The sequence below is a fragment of the Mus caroli genome, chromosome 12 (assembly GCF_900094665.2).
Source record: "Mus caroli chromosome 12, CAROLI_EIJ_v1.1, whole genome shotgun sequence".
In the NCBI taxonomy this organism is placed as follows: Eukaryota; Metazoa; Chordata; class Mammalia; order Rodentia; family Muridae; genus Mus; species Mus caroli.
The window spans coordinates 64,935,638-64,954,209 of NC_034581.1; the positions used below are offsets into that span (position 1 = coordinate 64,935,638).

The following is an 18,572-nucleotide window of genomic DNA, read 5'->3' on the forward strand; positions in this document are numbered from 1 at the left end:
CTGCATTGCAATTCATAACAGTTGCAAAATAACAGGTGTGAAGTAGTAACAAAATAATTTTATAGTTGGAGGTCAGCACAACATGAGGAACTGTATTACAGGAAGGTTGAGAAACACTGGTCTAGAGGAGAGACAGGGCATTTCTAGAAAGTTATCACAGGTCCACTGGAAAGGCTGGCAATCATACATGTTCTGAGGACATTCACTTCAGCCCCCTCTGCATGGGAACAGATTGCCTGTACATGTGTATGTTCTCCCGCAGCTCATTCCCTGCTTGAGTCAACTCAGATCGCTCTGTCCTTGCCTGTGACCTTGGACTATATCAAGAGATGTTGCCTTAAGGAGGAGTTAATGAAGATTAATATGCCCCCAGGGGAGGAGAGCCACTTAAAGGAATGAACAATTATTCGGTCTATGTGCCGAGAGGCGGGTGTTGCTTTAGGTCACAGCTTTGTCCTGGTCTTAATTTAGCAGGCTGCCATTTGATTTTAGCAACATGACTTAAATGTTCTCTGTGCTCACATAATCCTAGGGTAATAGTCTTCCAAGAAAGTAGATGCTCAAAACCTCTTCTCACCCATACGGCAGAGCCCTGGGCAGACTGCAAAAAAGACTCTCAATATTCTATTCCCATGAACCCAGGAAAGAGCTGACATTATCAACTGAGAATTCAGAAAAGTATTCCTAAAACGATCCCTAATGAAAGTGGCAAACAAAACATAGCATGTCATTTTTATACAATTAAAGGCTAGGAGCTCAAATGTCACTCACGGTGGTTTGGAAAGAAGGTGAAATGGTTTTCTCATTAAGGTACAACAGGAAGCATGCCAGATAATTGAGGCATCTGAAGAATCATAAAGTCCAGTGTTTTCTAGACAGAGTTCATCTGCTGAGGGTGACAGACCCAAAAAGGGACATGCGGCTAAGTCCTTAGCTACAGAGGCATTGACCCTTAGCTACAGAGGCATACGAGATAAGCTGCAGCTGCCTGAAGAGAACTCCATGGACACTCACTGCAGACTATCTTCCCCCACAGCAACAAAGGAACACCTGTGATGTGATCTCAAAACCAGAAAGATGCGAAAAAAATTTTTTGTCAAGAAATAGGCAGACATTTTCTGCATAAAAAAGTCAGAAGTTTAAATGCATACCTGAATTTACTTTAAAAAAATTTGAGTGTCTATTGTGTCCATGTAACATCATTAGAAAAACCTATTTAATGACATCATTATTTCATAATGGTCAGATTACATTAACACTATTCCAAATGCTATTTAATTTGCATCGTTTGTGCTTGGACTTAGAATGCAGTTTGACGGGGGACTATTTTTTACTGACAAGCTGTGAAAGGGTAGTTCATCAAGGGGACTGAGGATTCCTTTAGAAAATGAACAAGCTAACCATAGACGAGGGACAGCTGTCCGTGTGCTAACAGATATCCCAAAGGCTGGGGAGTGGGGGGGGGGGGTGTCTTAACTGCAGCCACTCAACTGATATTGCAGCACAATCTTTGGCTTTTTCTGTATCTGACAGGTAAAAATTATTCAGGCTGAATGGGAGCAGGCTACCACTGAATTGATTAAGCTTAATGAGTACAAAACAAGACACATAAATTAACACAGCACAGAGAAAATAATCAGAATCAAATTAAATTAAGACAAAGTGTTAAGAAGAAAATTTTACTCTCACACCAAATGGTCTTTTCTTTTAATGCCATAAAGAATTGTTCTGGATCTTCTATGTGCCAGGTCAGGTGCTGGACTCAGGGTGCTCTGCATTTTAGCTGTAGTATAGCTGGCATTCTCTGCAGTATGTAGAGACTTGAGCAGTCCACACATACAGCATTCCCTGCTCTCTTAGCACTGTGTGCAGCCAAGTTAACACGTGACTGCCCTTGAACATGTGGTCTGTGATGCCCAGCTCTCAGACCTCAGTTTCATACCAGCTGCAGGAGCTGCTTGCTCCAGTTTCATGGCCTGGGCTCCACAGGGGGCAGGTGGATGGACCAGACTCAGAAGGGCAGCGGATGTGGGAGCAGATTGCTCTGCCAGCCCATCCAAGCATTTCAAAGCCACGAGACTTCTACCTTCTAATTGCCCCTTCCTCCTGCCCTAGGATCATCAAGGTGGACTGGAATTTCTCTCCACCAGAAGCCTTTGCACTGCTTTTTTATGATGCAGTCCCTGCTCCACAATACTTGAGACATAACTTTTTAATGGTTTTATCTTGTTGAGAGGATTGGAGACAGTCTGGCTGAGAGGAATTAAGCTGAGGCTCTATATTCTTGCAATAGATGGTTTAGTGATGTAGGTGTCATAGATTTTTTAAACAGCAATAAATGATTGTGCAACACACACACACAATTAAATGTATAAAAGGAAATTGGTTATTTCTCAAAGAAGTTACACTGGAAGGTGCTAGTTTTGTGGAACAAGTTGGAAATGACACTAGTATGTTCTGAAATTACTTCCTGGAGTGGACCCTTGCCCCATGGCTTGTCGTAACATAGCTTCCTGTGCCCCAGTGCCCTTAGCTGGGAGAATGGAGGTGACAATAAAAAGCACTGCGATTGGATAATGAATGGTTTGTTTAACATTCCACAACGGCTGCCATTTTTTGTTGCTACAACACGACATTTTAACTTACAACTTACACATCACTTCAGACTTTGGTTAAGGCAGTATCTCAAAGCAATGCCTATCAATAAAAAAATGAGGAAACTTGAGTGACCAAGAGCAGAGGGTCATGAAAAGATGTAGGAGTGCCTAACACACACATGAGTTCACCAACACACTGACAGCCCTAATGGTATTAAAACTTCTCTGGTTATAGGATTCTCTGAATGATAAGCAGAAACAGGTAGAGGTTTTTTTCTAACATGCACAATTTGCAAAGCATCTACTTTTAGGATTTATTTATTGTGTGGGTACTTAAATTAAGAGGTGGAAAATGTAAATAAAGTTCTCCAGTTTAAAAAAGATTTTACTTTTATTTTTAATTATGTGTACATGCGTGGGTTTGCAATCTGAATGCAGTGTCTACAGAGGCCGGAGGATGTTAGATCCTCCGGAGTTGGAGTTTCTGGCAGCAGTGACCCACCTGACTGGATCCTAGAAACCAAACCCTGGCCCTCTGCAAGGGCAGCGTGCACTCTTAATTGCTGAGTCTCCTCTCCAACCTTGAAAAGTACTGTTTTCATTTTTTAATTGCTTAAAAGGGTTTTTTTATTTTTTAAATCTACTTTGCTTGAGATACTATTTAATGTAATGCCTGTTGGCTTGGAACTTGCTATGTAGACCAGGCTGGCCTGGAACTCACAGAGCCCTGCCTTTGCCTCCTGAGTGCTTGGATTAGGCAATGTGCCACCACGCCTGGCCCGATTTCTTCAGCTTTCAAGTACTGATATGGTAGAGGTGGAGGACAGAGCCACACTTGTCAAGGGCTTGAGTCAGGGAGGGGTTGACTTGTGGTGCATGTTTCTTTTCTGTTTTGTTCTCGACCTGGCCTCTTACTATGTAGTTTGTGCTGGTCTGAAACCAAGATCCCCCTGCCTCTGCCTCCTCATAGCTGGGCTTACAGATCTCCATCTTTTCACCTGGCTTTGGAATTGATCTTTATCCTGACTGTGGTGGTAGCTATAGGAATCTACATATGTTCTAAGATGTCATAGAATCATCCATACACTCCACCAATGTCAAGTTCAATTGTTTTGTTACTGTTTTGTAGCTATATAAAATGTAACTGCCGGATGGGAGATAGGAAGGGGTGAGTGGTACAAAGTACCTCTTCTTACTATTTTTGCAGCTTTCTATGGATGTATTTGGAGACATGAAGCTATAAAAATCAGAAATGGTTCTCAGCAGATCACTCAGAGCCATAAATACCACTGCATAGCTGGATTTGATGTCTAATAGTGAGCACTTTCATTTCCTTTTGGTGCCCAACATAAAAAAAATACAAGAACAAAAACTTGAGACAGATCTTGCCATATTCTGCAGTTCCATAACCTTAAGGTTTCTCTCAGGGTTTCATTCCTCCCCCCAGGCTTACCGCCATCCTTTCAAACTCTCCATCATCCACACTCAACACCCGGCGCGCTCTCCACCTCACCGGAAGCTTTCATTTCAATGCTGGAGTTCCTCAATATTTGATGCTAATTGGGGGTCACTTGTGGAAAGGTCTCAGCTATACACAGTGGCATTGTAAGCGCCCTCAGATGCCAGAAGTGGCATGACAGGTAAAGCTGCCGGAAATGGGTACCAGAAACTAAGCATAGGTCCTCTGCAAGAGCATCAAATGCTCTTTTTCTTTTCTTCCTCTTCTTCTTTCCTTTTCCTGATTTTTGATTCTCATTCTTCTTTTTAGATAAAGTCTTACTATGTAGTCTTGTCTGATCTAGAACTCGCTATGTAGACCAGGCTGGCTTTGAACTCACAGAGCCCTGCCTGCCTCTGCCTCCTAAGGCCCAGGATTATAGATGTACACACCACACCCAGCAGCAAGCGCTCGCCACTGCTGAGGCCATTCCCCTAGTCTCACTCTGGATCGTATAACCTTCATCACGGGGTCATTCACAGTCCTGCAAGCAGCAGCAGCTGCTGGGGACAGCGTGCTGACCCTGGAGACACAAGGACGCACCTTTCACTTGCACGAAGTCCAGTTGGTGAATAGACTGCAGCAGAGGGCTGTTGTCCAGGCTCAGATCAAAGTCTGTGGTCATCCTGGGAGTGAGGGTGCCCTTCCCCCACTGGTCCTCAGTTAAGTGAACTCGCCTTATGAGAGCATCTGAAATCTAAACACATCAGAGAAACACAGCTTCACCTTCAAACCGCAACACTGCTCCCAGACTCTGTGAGCATTAACACCAAACCACGAGGACCTCAAGCTCTTCCAGCCTCAGCGTGCTTGATGAGAAAGACTGTGCTGTGACTAGAGTGGCCCACAGTTTCTGAAGCAAAGCGGAATATATATATTGTTTTGAGTTAGAAGGAGGCACTATAAACAATTAGCAGCTGCTAGTGGATTTTACATGAACTATGCTCATACATTTATTACTGAGCTTCTAAATGCTATCAACCTTAAAGACTAGGGTACAGTGGGAACTAGTTTATTCTATAGAGTCAACAGTGCCACCCTTCTGTTTCAAGGTGTGGGTAGCCAGACAAAATTTTGGAAGGAGGCCTGCGAGGCAGAGAGGCTGTTGCACATCTCCATGCAGCTTCAGTACGCTACCTTCCTGTGGCTCTCAGTTGACTCTTTGGAAGAGACCTCTTTCATTTATTGGATTTGGCCCCATCTGTCTCTCTTGGCTGGTTGCGGAATGTGAATTGGAAGAGATCTACATGTTAGTTTAGTAAAAAAAAAAAAAAAAAGTACTTTGCTTTGTCATTGGTATAAAAAAAATGCAAGCAAAACACAGCTTACACCATAGCACTTTATAACTGATAATGAAAAAAAAAAAAAAAAAGAGCCCCAAACAAAGCAACCTGTCTAGTACCACTGAGAAAAATAACTGGTTTACTGAGCAGGAGGAGGAGGCAGCAAGGAGGGACCATTCACACAGACTTCAGCTGACAAAACTGTTCAGAACTATAAGGGAGAAGACACAATCCTCAGGTGAGACAATACTCTCTTAGTCAGGAGAAAAGTACAGAGAATTATGTTTTCATGATTAAGCACAAGAACAAATGCTTCCCGTACCCCGCTTCAGCCCATGCTCCTCTTAGTCTTGAAGCATTGGCTGTCAGAGACCTCCAGGAAGTCTGCAGAGCTCTGCAACAGGCTCGCACACACTCCCTGAGCAGGCAGGTAGGTTCCGCTATTGAGAGACAAACCCTAAGCCAGACTGCTAGATGTCCCATCTATGTGTCCTACACTCTGCGATATGGGCTATCTGGACCAGGAAGCGGAAACTAGTAAACTGACCTGCAGAAAACCACTGGGGTCGTTCTCCTTAATCACTTCCAAGCAGTACTCCATGAGGCCCGTGGTCTGACGCAGCTTCACCGTGCAGTGAGAGATCTGGTCCCGAACCACCTAAGGTTGGCGAGAGAACAGAAAGGTGGGTACACAATGGCGGAGGGAGAACCTCACAGTAGAAGAGAGGCACACTGGTACTTGGGAAAGCTCCCTCAAAGCAGAATCCAAGTGCATCATGGAAATGGATCCACATGGAGGAGACTAGTCCGTGCTGCTCTCTGCATGGGCAATGGCTCTGGAGCATAGCTGGGTGATGTCCTTAAGGGACATTGCTAACAGGACTCTTCAGAAAAGGTTATGGAAGTCAGAATGGTGAGGCTAGAACTCTGTGAATCTGGTGACCTTGGCACATTAAGGTCTTGTATAGGACCCTGCAGACATTTTCCTCTGTGAAGTTGACACTCCTGTGATCTGCTCTTAGGGTAAAGGCAGGAGCTGTCAGTAAGGGGGCTACAGCTTCCACATGGCTACTGGCTGCACTCAACCCTCTTTCCTGGCCTGCAGTTTTTTTTCTAAAGAGTTTTCCCACCTGAAACCCAGGGGCATTTTTCTGGTTGCTATCATTGGTGTAAACATCCCAGTTAATGTGATAATAACAATAATAAAAACAACTATTATTCCTATTCCTCTGTTACAGGGCATTTAATGCCTTCATAGTTTTCTATCTACCCATTTGCTAACTTATGGTCTGTATTGTTGTATTGTGATAATTTATGACATACATATACTAGAACAAGGATGCCATTCAATACTCTAAGGGTTTTCTGTCTGCTTTTAAGTTTTCCTTCTTACGGAGAGTCGATTTGGGGGCTTGCTGCTGTCTGAATGTGGGGCTATTTGCCCACTCCCAAGAAGCTTCTGATCTGCTTAAGAGCCGGGGATTCTCCGGCATGCAGAACCGGGGTCAGCTTCTCAGTAGTCCTCTAGGTGATTTTGGGGTGTACTGTCATTGACTTCCACTTTCTGAACTGATACTTCCTACCTTATGGAGATCAGGCAAATAATTAGATCTTTTTAAAAGTATAATCACTTTGTAAGGTCTAAAAATCTTATTTAATTTTTAATTAAAAGTTTTACAGCCAGGCAGTGGTGGTGCATGCCTTTAATCCCAGCCCTTGGGAGGCAGACATAGGCAGCTCTCTGAGCTTGAGGCCAGTCTGGTCTACAGAGTGAGTTCTAAGGCTACACAGAGAAACCCTATTTTGAGAAACCAACCAACCAATCAATCAACCAACCAACCAACCAACCAACTAATCAAAAACCCCCCTCAAATGAAAAAACCCAACCCCCCAAATTGCATATACGTGTGTGGTGTATATGCATGTGTGCATATGTTCATATGTGTAAACCTGTGCATATGGAAGCCAAAGGTTGATGTCAGGTGTCTTGAGCCCAGAGATCACCAATTCAGGTAGTCTTTGCTTCCACAAATCCTACTGTCTGTCTCTCAAGTTGCTACCATTAGAAGCTGCCACCACATCCACCCAGCATTTTATGTGGGTGCTGGCAACCTGAACTCTGGTCTTAGTACTCGCACATCAATGTACTTTAGCCATTAAGCCATCTCCCGAGTCCAGTGAGGAGTATGTATTGACTCTCTGGTCAAGTCTTTTCTCTCAGCTCACTTACCCATTAGCTTTCTGCTTAGGTTTTCTTCCTGCTTTTTATTGCTTGTTGTTTTGTTAAAGTTGGTTCCTAGGAAGCAAGGAGGTCTTTTTCATCCCCCTTGAGATGTGCATTTTTGGACTTTGATGCTGGTGACCTAGAAAACCACTTGGCACCGTGTTTGCAGCTGGCAGCAGTCAAGTCCTTTTCCTTGGGTACTGTGCAAGTCACAGGAGTGACAGAAATAGGTCCTGGGAGAACAGTTCCCTGGCTTTCATCTGCACTAGGACCTAACCCAGTTCCCACGGGACAGTGGATTGCTCTGTGGCCCATGAAACCAGGGTAAGCTTTGAGAATTTTGCCGGAAGAGCAATGGTCTTGACAGGAACCTATTTATCATTTGACCAGTTTTATTTTGATAAGTGGCAAAAGTAATGAGGGCCACTGCTTGGGTCAGGACAGGGCACCAGCACCTGTTTGGAAAAGGGGCAGTCTAACAAAGGTCTGTAGTTTTCCTGAACTCTCAGGCTTTTCCAGCAGCCGGGAACCACCCAGGAGACTGTGTACACACACAGGAAGAACTTGTTCTGACCACTCTCCATCCCCATTAATGACAGGCCCATTACAGTCCTCCATCACACACAGCGAGGCTTGGTTGTTTAAGAAGAGGATTCCACTCTCATCTAAGTTTGAACAAGGTAAGTTCCCATCCTGACTCCCAAGGGCTTCTCCATTTTCCACATGTCTATAAGTCTTTTTCTTTATTTATAAGAATAAACAGCTTTGACTCACACTCCTCTCGTGGATGCTGGAGGAGATCACTTATAAGTCACCAGTCTAAGTAAATGGCACTGTTCCTTCTACTTCACCCTATTTTCTAAATGTAATCTATTTTCTACCCCAGTTTAACGCCCCCACCACATGGAGGAATCCTATAGCCCTTCTTGCTTGTTCTCTTCTACCTAAGGCACATGTGCTTTCAAAATTCAAGCCTGAAGGGTTTGCTCCCCACTGTTCTTTGCTCCTGTTGGTGGGGCACATTTCTGTGCACCCAGCCAGGTTCTGAAGCACAGGGAGCAACTGGGGATGCTCTGAATGGCCTCACGGGGAGCCACAGGGGAAGTGCCTTGGTCTGATTTCTTTGATTAAACAGAGAGCTCTAAGGTCGCCCTCCCCAAAGCGTATTATTTATAATTTTATTCTTTAAAGAATAATGTATTCTTCAAAACCTGGAGAAATGTAAATTAACGAATACTGTATACCGTTACTCTCCCACAGGGTCTCAGACAAATGGTTTTCCTCTTTCTCCAATCCCACACTCCGTATGAAGGGTTGGATTTACCTGACAGCAGTTTTTACAAAGACATGTTTGAAGCTTTGAGAGTTTTTAACTTGAGAAAAGAATCACTTAGGGCTATTAAACAAGCAAAAAATACATACACATTTTGGGTTTTTTGTTGTTGTTATGTTGTGTTTTGTTTTGTTTTGTTTTTTTCTGAGACAGGTTTTCTCTGTGTAGCCCTGGCTGTCCTGGAACTCACTCTGTAGATCAGGCTGGCCTTGAACTCAGAAATTCGCCTGCCTCTGCCTCCCAAGTGCTGGGATTAAAGGCATGGACCACCACGCCCAGCAATACAAACACATTTTAAGGAGAACTTGGACTTTTGAGCAGTAAAGCTCTGAGTTGTCTATTCTAAAGTGTGAAAGCCAGTAGCAGGCTCATCGATAATCACCGTGTGGAATATGCCAAGCTTGGTGTAGCGCAGACTGTGTCCTAGCACAGAGAGGCTGAGGAGGAGGAAGCCCACACCCTAGGAAGAGAGGAATCTGGTGGCATTCTGTCCTTGCAGGGTGGGGTGGGGTGGGTGTGGCCAATGTTGCAACCTGGAATCCTGCAGGACACAGTGTAGAGCTGTGCAGGGTTATTCTGTCATCTCCACGGAGTGAGTCACGTGGCGTGTAGAGGAAGGAGGCTCACTCATCTCTGGGTGAGGGACATCAAAGGCAATCGGAGACTGCTCTTCCCTGGCATTGCCAGAGTGAGTTGGGGCAGTAAAGTGTGCCTCTTCCTCATGGGAAGCCCTGACTGTGGATGCGCTGGCATCTTGATTCTTTGGGGACAGTGGGAGCTCTCTCTATACAGACTTTTTCAGATGTATTCACATATGGGAGGCAGAGGACCATAGAACTTACCAAATGAAACTCTGAAAGGAATTCTGCATTAATGGCAGGCTGCAATCAGTGACACTTGCAGTTACAATATTAGTGTTGACCCTGTCAACTTTGGCCAAGGGCGAGTAAAGGTTTCACGCTATGCCAGGTGCTTAGGCTTTATACAAGTCTTTCTCCCAGTGTCCAACCAATTCTCTGCTCATTTTATTCCGTTCACCAGACTCGGCTGGTGCTCAGCTGGAATTAATCTCTTTTTCTTGCCAACACTAGCTTCATCTAATAACTTAAAATTCCCTCTGAGTGTGGTTAAATTCTTTTCTTTCTCCCATTCCTTAACTGAAGAGTCATGGGCCTGCTGGGCAGCAAGGGGGGAAAGCGTGTGACAAGCCGGGAGCACTCAGGAGGTTCTCCCGTTTAGTGACATGACCCCATGATAGATTTCTTTTTCTTAAATAATGGGAATTATTCTAACAAAACTCAATGCAGCTCCAGAAGGAAGCGCCCTACATATAACCATTGTGGACATACAGACGCTCTCCATGGCGGACATACAGACACTCTCCACTGACATGGAGTAACCAGCAAAATTTGTTATTACAGTTTTACTGAGTGATTTTTTTGATACATCAAATTCATCAACTATATAAGTGCATTAAAGATTTGATTTCCCCTCAAATAATTTGAACGACTGACTATCTTTGTTGCTTCCAAGGGATCTTACTGTGTAACAAGAAGGTACATATCAGCTTGAACTATTCAACCTTGGATCATCCTAAAATGCTGGGAGAGGGAGAGGGAAAGGGAGAGGGAGAGACAGAGCATGTAAGATGCTTTTTAGAATGATTTCAAGTTTGAAAGTATTACAGACAAAATTAATTCTCAGGTGATACTTTGAAATAATGGAAATAATGTAAATTTTTGTAAAACACAGAAAGCATAGGTCTCATCAATGGCACATTTTAATGTTGTCCAGACTCCCTGCAAGGATGTCAGGGGCAGTGGGGACAGTTTGGGGCTGTAACCAGCAGCAGAGGACCTGGAAAGAGTGATAGCATAATATCTTGCTTCCTCTGCTGATTATTAAAACACTGCACAGCAAACTCACTAATTCCACACACAGGCTAGAACTGTTTCTTGGAAGCTCACAGATGCTTATCTCTAACGTCCTCCGGTAACTCGGATCAGTTTACAACATCCCAAGACTGGACTCACAGCTCCCTGCTCATTTTCAAACCACAGAATAGCAGCAACTTCAATTTATATTTTAAAACAGGCCCAAAAGATGGTACTGTGCTAAGTACTCATATAATTTCTTATGTTGGATACTGTGATAAGTGCTTTTGCATGGCCCACAAGGTGAGAATAATAATCTTTCTACTTGCATTCTATCTCACACACAGAGAAAAGAAACTGAGCCACAGAATTCCTCAGAGTTAGAGAGCTAGTTGGTGACAATGTATGACCTCTCACCCAGTCTGTTCTCTGTAACAAAAAATCTAGGCCTTTCCCCACCTGACTCCATCTTGTCTCCCCAGAGCTCTTATATCTGTGCAGCTTGGCAGTGCTGTAAGAAAAGGGCATGAGAGAGTACTAAGACGCATAAATCCACACTGGCCTCCCCAGCATACCATGCCTTTTGAATTGCACACACACACACACACACACACACACACACACACACACACACACACAGCCTCTTTGTCAGCCAGCAGCAGCTCTTGGAAATGGAAGAACATGAGATTCCAACCACACAGCCAACAAAATGCTATGCTTGGTGAAGATGTCCTTAAATGGCCAGTCTTCCTTCACAAATGTTGGTAGTGACAAAAACAAGAAGGGGAACAGGCAGGGACAAAAGAAGAGAGCACACAGGGGCTGGTGTCTGTAGCTATGGTGGCAGTGGCATTGGTGGCTGCTCTTAGAAGTGGCGAGAGATACAATTAGCTGAAAATGACAGAAGAATCATACAGACAGAAGACAGAACAGCTTTGCTGCCGAGGGCAACGGCCAGCCTCCTGTTTTTTTTCATTGTCCTCCAGAGTCTGAGCAGGGTGAAATGAGGGCACCAGTGTCCTTTGCCCAGTAGCCCTGTGGCATCCATGTGGCCTTTAGCACAACCCTCCTTAACAGAAGGGCTTGGGGGGGGGGGAGGGAAGATGAGGACAGTGGGAGGGAATGGAGGCCTGGGGGTGTGGTAGACTCCATTCCTCAGCATGTACTGCATCCTGAGCATCTCCTGCACCCTGAGCATCTCCTGCAATCCTAAGCATCTAGTTACTGCACAGGCCATGGTAAGATCTTCAATTCTGACCAGCAGAGATGGAACCAAGTAAGAGGCAGAGGGGCTGTCATATGCTCTGCTGTCTGCTGACAATGACATAGACCAATGACACTTTTCCAATCTTTGATTTCTTCTTCCATAGAGATTGCTGGCTTCTGTTTCTCTCATACAGGACAGCTATAGTCACCTCTACAGGGACTGCATAGTACCACAAATATTCACTGTGGTCACTGTGGTGGTGCCAGTTCTTGCAATGTTTGGTGAAAGAGACTCCATTGGGCAAAAGGTAGGTACTGAAATGCTTGCCTTGGTTCTCAGCTGGGTGATTCCAGCTGTCCAGCTTCTTTTCCAAAGACAGCCGCAGTTTTATTCTGTACATCTCTATGTGATTTGGATGGTATTGTGAAGCCAGGTCTAGTGACACAAGTTGTGAGCACAAATATTCTAGAGACTGAGGCAGAAGTGTCACAAGTTCAAGGCCTGCTTATGTTAGAGTGTTTTCAAAGCCAGCCTGGGCAATTCAGCAAGACTCTGACTCAAAATTTTAAAAAGGAGGGAGTGTGGGCAGTGTAGATCAGTGGTAGAGTGCTTGGTTAGTGTGTGAGAGGCCTTAGGTTCAATTCTCAATAAAACACACACACACACACACACACACACACACACACACACACACACAAATGCACAAGATATTCCTAGGACTGCTGTAAAAGTAAATTTCTGCATTTCTATAGGGAACTAAAGGAAGGGCAACGTGACAGTCATTGAGTGGAGGATGGCAGCAGAAACTCTCATCAGTCTTGAAGACTGACTGACGTCAAGATCACCATCATCTTCCCTGGCAGGCTTCCTGATGCAGGCAGGAACGCAGTGGCCATGAACACACACCTACAGATTAAGTATCTATGAGGCCAGCTCTCCCATGAGGTGTTCGGTGGCCATTCTAGCTGTTGGTGGCTTTCCTTAAGGAACTGACCACCTCTCACCCAGAAGCTTGCTGGTCACTTGTGCTGGAGCCATCTGCGGGTAACACTCATTGCTTCCACTGTGTCCCTGCCTCCTCTGTACCCCTTCGCAGCACTGTAACCCAGTGACTGAGGAGAAATGCCTTGTCTGCATGGAACTTCTTGTGAGCAGCGGGGAGCTTTTGTTCAGATTTTAGGCTCTGGGGCTCCTTGCTACCCACACAGGCTCTATAACATTAGCATTCTGGGGACTCCCCATCCCCATCCTAAATCTAGGTCTATATGCTGACTTCGAGATCTGCTATTCTCTTTACCCAAGAATCCGGGTCCTTAATAATATTGTACCTCTGCTCTCTGCAAAACCCAGAGAGGTGTAGATGGCATCAGAGAGCCCAAGCTGGAGGTCAGGACACAGAGTTCACTAAGTGACGAGGCTCTCAGGAGCCCTTCCTGTCTGGAAGCATAGCCTGCTGCTTGCCTCAATCCTGAAGTGTCCCCTGAGTGACAATCCAAGTCAAAAGGCAGCAGGGAAAGGTTTTTGTTCCCAATAACACTGCCTTCCTGACTTTGGTCAGGGAAGCAGCAGCCATACATCTCTGAATGCACTTTAAGGAGCTGCAGATGGCAAGAGAGGGAGGGAGTCTTAGGCAAGGAGGCTACAGTCAGGGTCTCCTTCACCCTTGTCACAAACCTGGACACTGTTCATACACTCCTTCATTGTTGAAAGTTCCTTGGTTCAGCTACTGGGATCTGAATTTAGAAATGATATTTCTCTGGTGTTGGGTAACAGACCTGCTGGGTAATATTTGTCAATGAGCCACTGACTCAATACTTCCCTTAAAGTAGCCCCTGTATCTCCTAATGCCAATCCAATAGACAGCCTTTAACCCCTGGGCCATAACAGTGTATGCTTCCCCTCACCAGGCCTGATGACGGTTGGCCACGTGTATGGTCCTTAGCACCATACACTGGACTCCCTTTGGCTCCCACTTCCTGTCTTGATGCTAGTGGGTGACAGGTAGGGTGGGTGACCAGTTCTGTTAATGGGACCCCAGATTTATATTGCATTAATTTTACATTCTAGTGGTCAAAGTCTATATTGAAAAGTCTACAAATTTTTTTAGAAAACATATGTTCTATTTATCTACTCAAGAACATATTTTTTTGCCTATGAGTGGCCACCCTTAATCCTGTTCCCAGGACTGACTACCCCCCCCCTTTTTTTTTTTTTGCAAAACAAAAACAAAACAACCAAAACCAAACCAAATCAAACCAAAAACCTAGCCTATGATAGATTCCCCCTGGATGCTTTTCTTAACATTTGCCCTCCTAGGAGAGTAGAACCAATAGAGATATTTTTATTTATCTTGTTATTTTCCATACCGACAGCATATCCTGGCCTAGAGAAGTCACTCAGCAAATTTTGGTTAGGAACCTGAGGGAGTTTGAAGCAAATTGAGGTAAATGGAGGATGAAGGGATGTGTCTGTTCCTGTCGGCCAGGCCATGTGGGTGAGGAGGGAGACCCTCGTGTGGCTGCCCACCATCACCCGGGAGGTTGGATGGTCACCTTCCGCTGACCCTAACGCCTCACTCACCTTCAGCTTGTGTTCATGCTCCTTGTTGACCCGGGCCAGCAGCTGAGCCTTCCTTCGGTTTAGGGCATCAATGAGCGCATCACACTGGGCCACCAGGCAGGCCTCAAACTCCACACTGTTTTCCTGAACAAGAGAGCACACTTCTCAGGCACATGCATGGGGAGCTCAGGTAGCCAGGGAAACCAGAGAACCCTAGTTCTCCCTGCTGAAGAGATGGGAAGGAGCCCTGTCCATAGAGTACACTGAGTCTGTCCAAACTACTAGTGAACTGTACTCCATTGTGTAAACATTTTGCTCTAAATTTATATGTACAAAGAGAGGTATTTGTTGCTTAAATTAACTTTTATCAAAAGAAACCACCTCTTCAGCTTGAATTATAATAGGTACAGTAAAGCTTTGGTTGTAGTGTGGTACAAACGTCCTGTGATGGGTGTCTCTGCAGGCTGGAAAGAGGTATCTAGGAGGAAGAGGAGAGCCAAGGCAGGGGAGAGAAAGGATTACTACACATAACAGAAGAGAGAAGAAGGATGACAAAGGTTCCTCCACATTAAACAATGACCCAGTGCTAACAGAGGTATATAAGGTCTAAGAATAACAGGCAAAAGTACTTGTCCCTTGCATGAAGGAAGACCACAATGGAGGAAAAAAAATCATATTGGTAACAGCATTTTCTTGCTATAAAAATCAGAAAAGACACAATAGCTTGCTGAGGCATGGGAGCCACATAGAAAATGGGAGGAGTGTGGCCCCATGGTGTTTAAATTAAATGCTGGGTATGACATTTTTACTTGACTTGAACCCATATAGTTCTTTTGACTAGCAATTTGGAATTATAGGCGTTTATTAAGGGTGATACGCTGTGAGACTTAATTCTGCCACTTCAAATACAGGTTCTTTGTCTCAGACAGATTTAGATAGAGCACCAGCTCCATAGATGCTAATTTGATCTCTCCTGGCAACAGTGTGAATTCTCAGAGAAAGTCCTTCGAGAGGACTTTCATCATTTAAGAGCTCTCTGTGCCCTATGTAGGGTGTGGGTGGGGGCCAATAGGAGGGCTCCTTCCCCCTGAAGGTTCTGCTATTGTTTCCTTAGGGAAAGAACACGTTGCTCTGATGGAGAGGCAAGGCACAGGGCGGGGCAGCCCTGGGCTGCATAGTTCCTGCCAGCAAATGCAAAGAAAGGGCTGATTGATGAACTGTCGCCTTGAAAAACAGAAGGAAGTATACAAAACTGCTAGGGAATCAACACGGGTCTAACACGGGTCTGCACATAAAAACAGCAACACAACTAGCGTGCGATGTTTTGAGAGGCTAGTGTACATTAGTCATCCATTTCTGCTTTGACATGGGTTAAATAGTCACCGAGAAAGCTGTTTCCCCGCAGGCAGAGCTAAGGCTATTTCTCTGAGGCAAAGCTCAAAACAGGTAAGAAGGTAAATGGTGCAGAAGGGTCATTGTTTTGGTGTCTTGGGCCTTTCGTGGTTTCTCCCTTCCAGCTATAGTGGGAAATGTATGCATTCTCATCTGCTGCCTGGCCTGCTGGTCACTGTGTCCACATAAACCAATCTAAAGTAGAGTTGTCAGGGGACTGAGGCTAGACAACATCCCAGTATCTGAGAAGAGAAGGAAGAAGCATTACAATGGGCCAGGGAGAAAGCAAAGAGGAGAGAGGGAGAAGGGGGAGGAGAGAAGACAAGAAACAATTAATGTCCAGCATACTGGGGCTTAGGGACCGATCGGGTTTTAGGAACTCAGGAACAATCTGGGTTCATGAGGAAATAGGTCTCTGTCTAAATGCACTGTAGCAGTGACTCAGGGCCTCCGAGTGGAAGGCAGGAAGCACCTGAGACAGACAGACACCTGCTTGTTGTCAGAGGAGATGCCTCAAGACAGGGCATGTGTGAGGCTGGCCACTGTGAGTCTGCCAGTGTAGAGCAGACAGGGGAGAAAGAGAGAGGAATTTCCTCCGTGCCCCCACCCCACCCTGCACCCCCTCCCAGTACCTGGATCTGTTGTACCATGGTGCGGAGCTGCACCAGGAACTCCTTGGCTTCTTTGGCCCTGTCCGACAATCCATTCAGGGCCTGGGAGAGCTGGCTCTGTGGAGAGAGGAAGGAAAGCTTGAGCTGCCATTATACAGAGCCATGTGGGGGTTCAGAGTAACAGACTCCCAATCCCGGGAGCCATTGGCTTGCCTTGGGTCCTCTTGTTGGGGGTTAGGCCTTTGAGGTAACTGTGGGGGTGGGTTCTGGTAGCCAGTCAGGCAATGCTTCCCTGGGCTTCTGAGCAGTTTCTTCTATGAAGCAGTGAAAGTTCCTGGCCACAGGATAGTACCTAGAGTGCCCCTTACTGCATTAGCTAATCGTTTACTTCCTTTGATAGGCATAAAAAAATAAACTAGGGAACTGATTCCTATTGACAGTTCTTAGCCCAAAGGCTCATTGGTTTGAGGAGTGGGGAGTGAGGGGCAGAAATAATGAAGGTGCCCTAGTGCAGGATGAAGAAGGAAGGGTTGGGATATTGTGTGATGCTCTGGAGCCACAGGCATGGTAACCACAAAGCAAAAGGCCAGGAAGGCATTCCACCCGGCCAAGGTCCTCTTCCTTCTCCCAAGTCCATCCCACACCAGCCTCCTAGCCAAGACCAAGGTCTGCTCTCTTCCTAACTCCTACTGAAGAGGTCAGCTCAGGAACTTTGAGAAATTCCACCAGACCCCTCCCCTTCTGGAAGAGAAAGGTCCTAGAACACATAGGCACCCCTCCCCTCTGGAAGGGAGAGGCTAATTACATTCCTCAGACCACAGGGGATACCCCTGCAGATAAGGAAAGCCCTTGTTACCTCATTCCCTAAGGATCTATCAGTTTAAAAGTCACACTGTTCTGCTAATCACATTGTGCCTAGTGGCTGCTGCTCTATTCTACCCCTGAAAACTGTATAAAAACTGGCCAAGAGAGCTGTCCAAGGTTGCTGCCTCTGCTCTGGGTGCAAGAGGACCTCTTGCTTTTGCATTGATCCCTGGCGTTGTTCACTCGGGGGTCCCCGGTAAGGTAAGGCTCATCAGAGTCTTACACTACACCACCAAACTGCCTGGCAATGTGTGCACAGGTGAGCACTGCTTCCCAGCCTTGGGGTCTGCTGAGACATCAGTGGGGCCTGGGTGAAGGTCTCCCAGGAAAGGAGGGTCTAGGAAAGCTGTCATGGGGTAGCCTCTCCTCTTCATTTTCTGCCTCTGCGGCAGATCGATATCTTCAAAAGAGGAGGTCAGTGCAGTAAGGATGGAGGGCTGAAGACTGGGTTCTGGGTCAGCATCTCAAAACTCTCACGCTGTGCTTCCTGTTGGGAAGAACAAACTGCTACTTCAGCTCTGTGCTGAGGCTTCCATTCCTTGAAGCCATTAGCAAGACATTTAGATTCAAGATACCTTCTCCCAGCAGGCTGGGCAGACCCTTCTGTCCCTCAGGCGACACAGACCTTTCTCATTCCTCCTCCTTCTGGTGCTTTCTTCAAAGTCCAAACCCTATCCATCTCCTCCACCAGTACAATGCCTCACTTCCCCTTTCAGTAAAAAGACAAAAACCTCAAAATGGTATCTTTTGGTCCTGAATTTTTTTCTCTTATATTTGTCTTATTAAATATGAAATGGGTCATTTTCTTTAAAATATGCAGGCCAAATGTTGGGTATATAGGAGGGTAGAAAGAAGACAGGATTAGAAGGGGTTAAATTCTGGCCCTGCCCTTTGCTAAGTGGCCCTGAGAAAGCCACCTTTGTCTGAATTACTCCAATGGGGGTTGGGGGAATGGGGGAAGAGCATTGAAATAATACTTTGTGGTTGGGCTCTTGTGAGTACAGGGCAATGCTTAAGGGAGCATTCATTATGTCCCATTTCATAGATGCTGCCAACTACCGGCTGTTTAAGGATTATACATAGTTTTGCCTCCTGCATAAAATGAGAATTCTACTTCTTCTTGAGTGTGG

The 18,572-nt window shown here is 45.5% G+C and overlaps 1 protein-coding gene across 10 annotated transcripts in view; it reads right to left on the reverse strand.

Annotated features, from left to right (window-relative positions):
- Window positions 1-18,572, reverse strand: part of Trim9 (tripartite motif containing 9) — a 103,621-nt gene that overhangs the window by 31,068 nt on the left and 53,981 nt on the right. For all 10 annotated transcript variants that reach the window (XM_021178921.1, XM_021178920.1, XM_021178919.1 and 7 more), the window contains exons 2-5: window positions 16,600-16,695; window positions 14,597-14,719; window positions 5,926-6,036; window positions 4,639-4,792 (exon numbers count right to left, since the gene is read on the reverse strand). In XM_021178921.1, coding sequence (XP_021034580.1) covers window positions 4,639-4,792; window positions 5,926-6,036; window positions 14,597-14,719; window positions 16,600-16,695 — 484 coding nt within the window. The remainder of the gene's footprint in view (window positions 1-4,638; window positions 4,793-5,925; window positions 6,037-14,596; window positions 14,720-16,599; window positions 16,696-18,572) is intronic.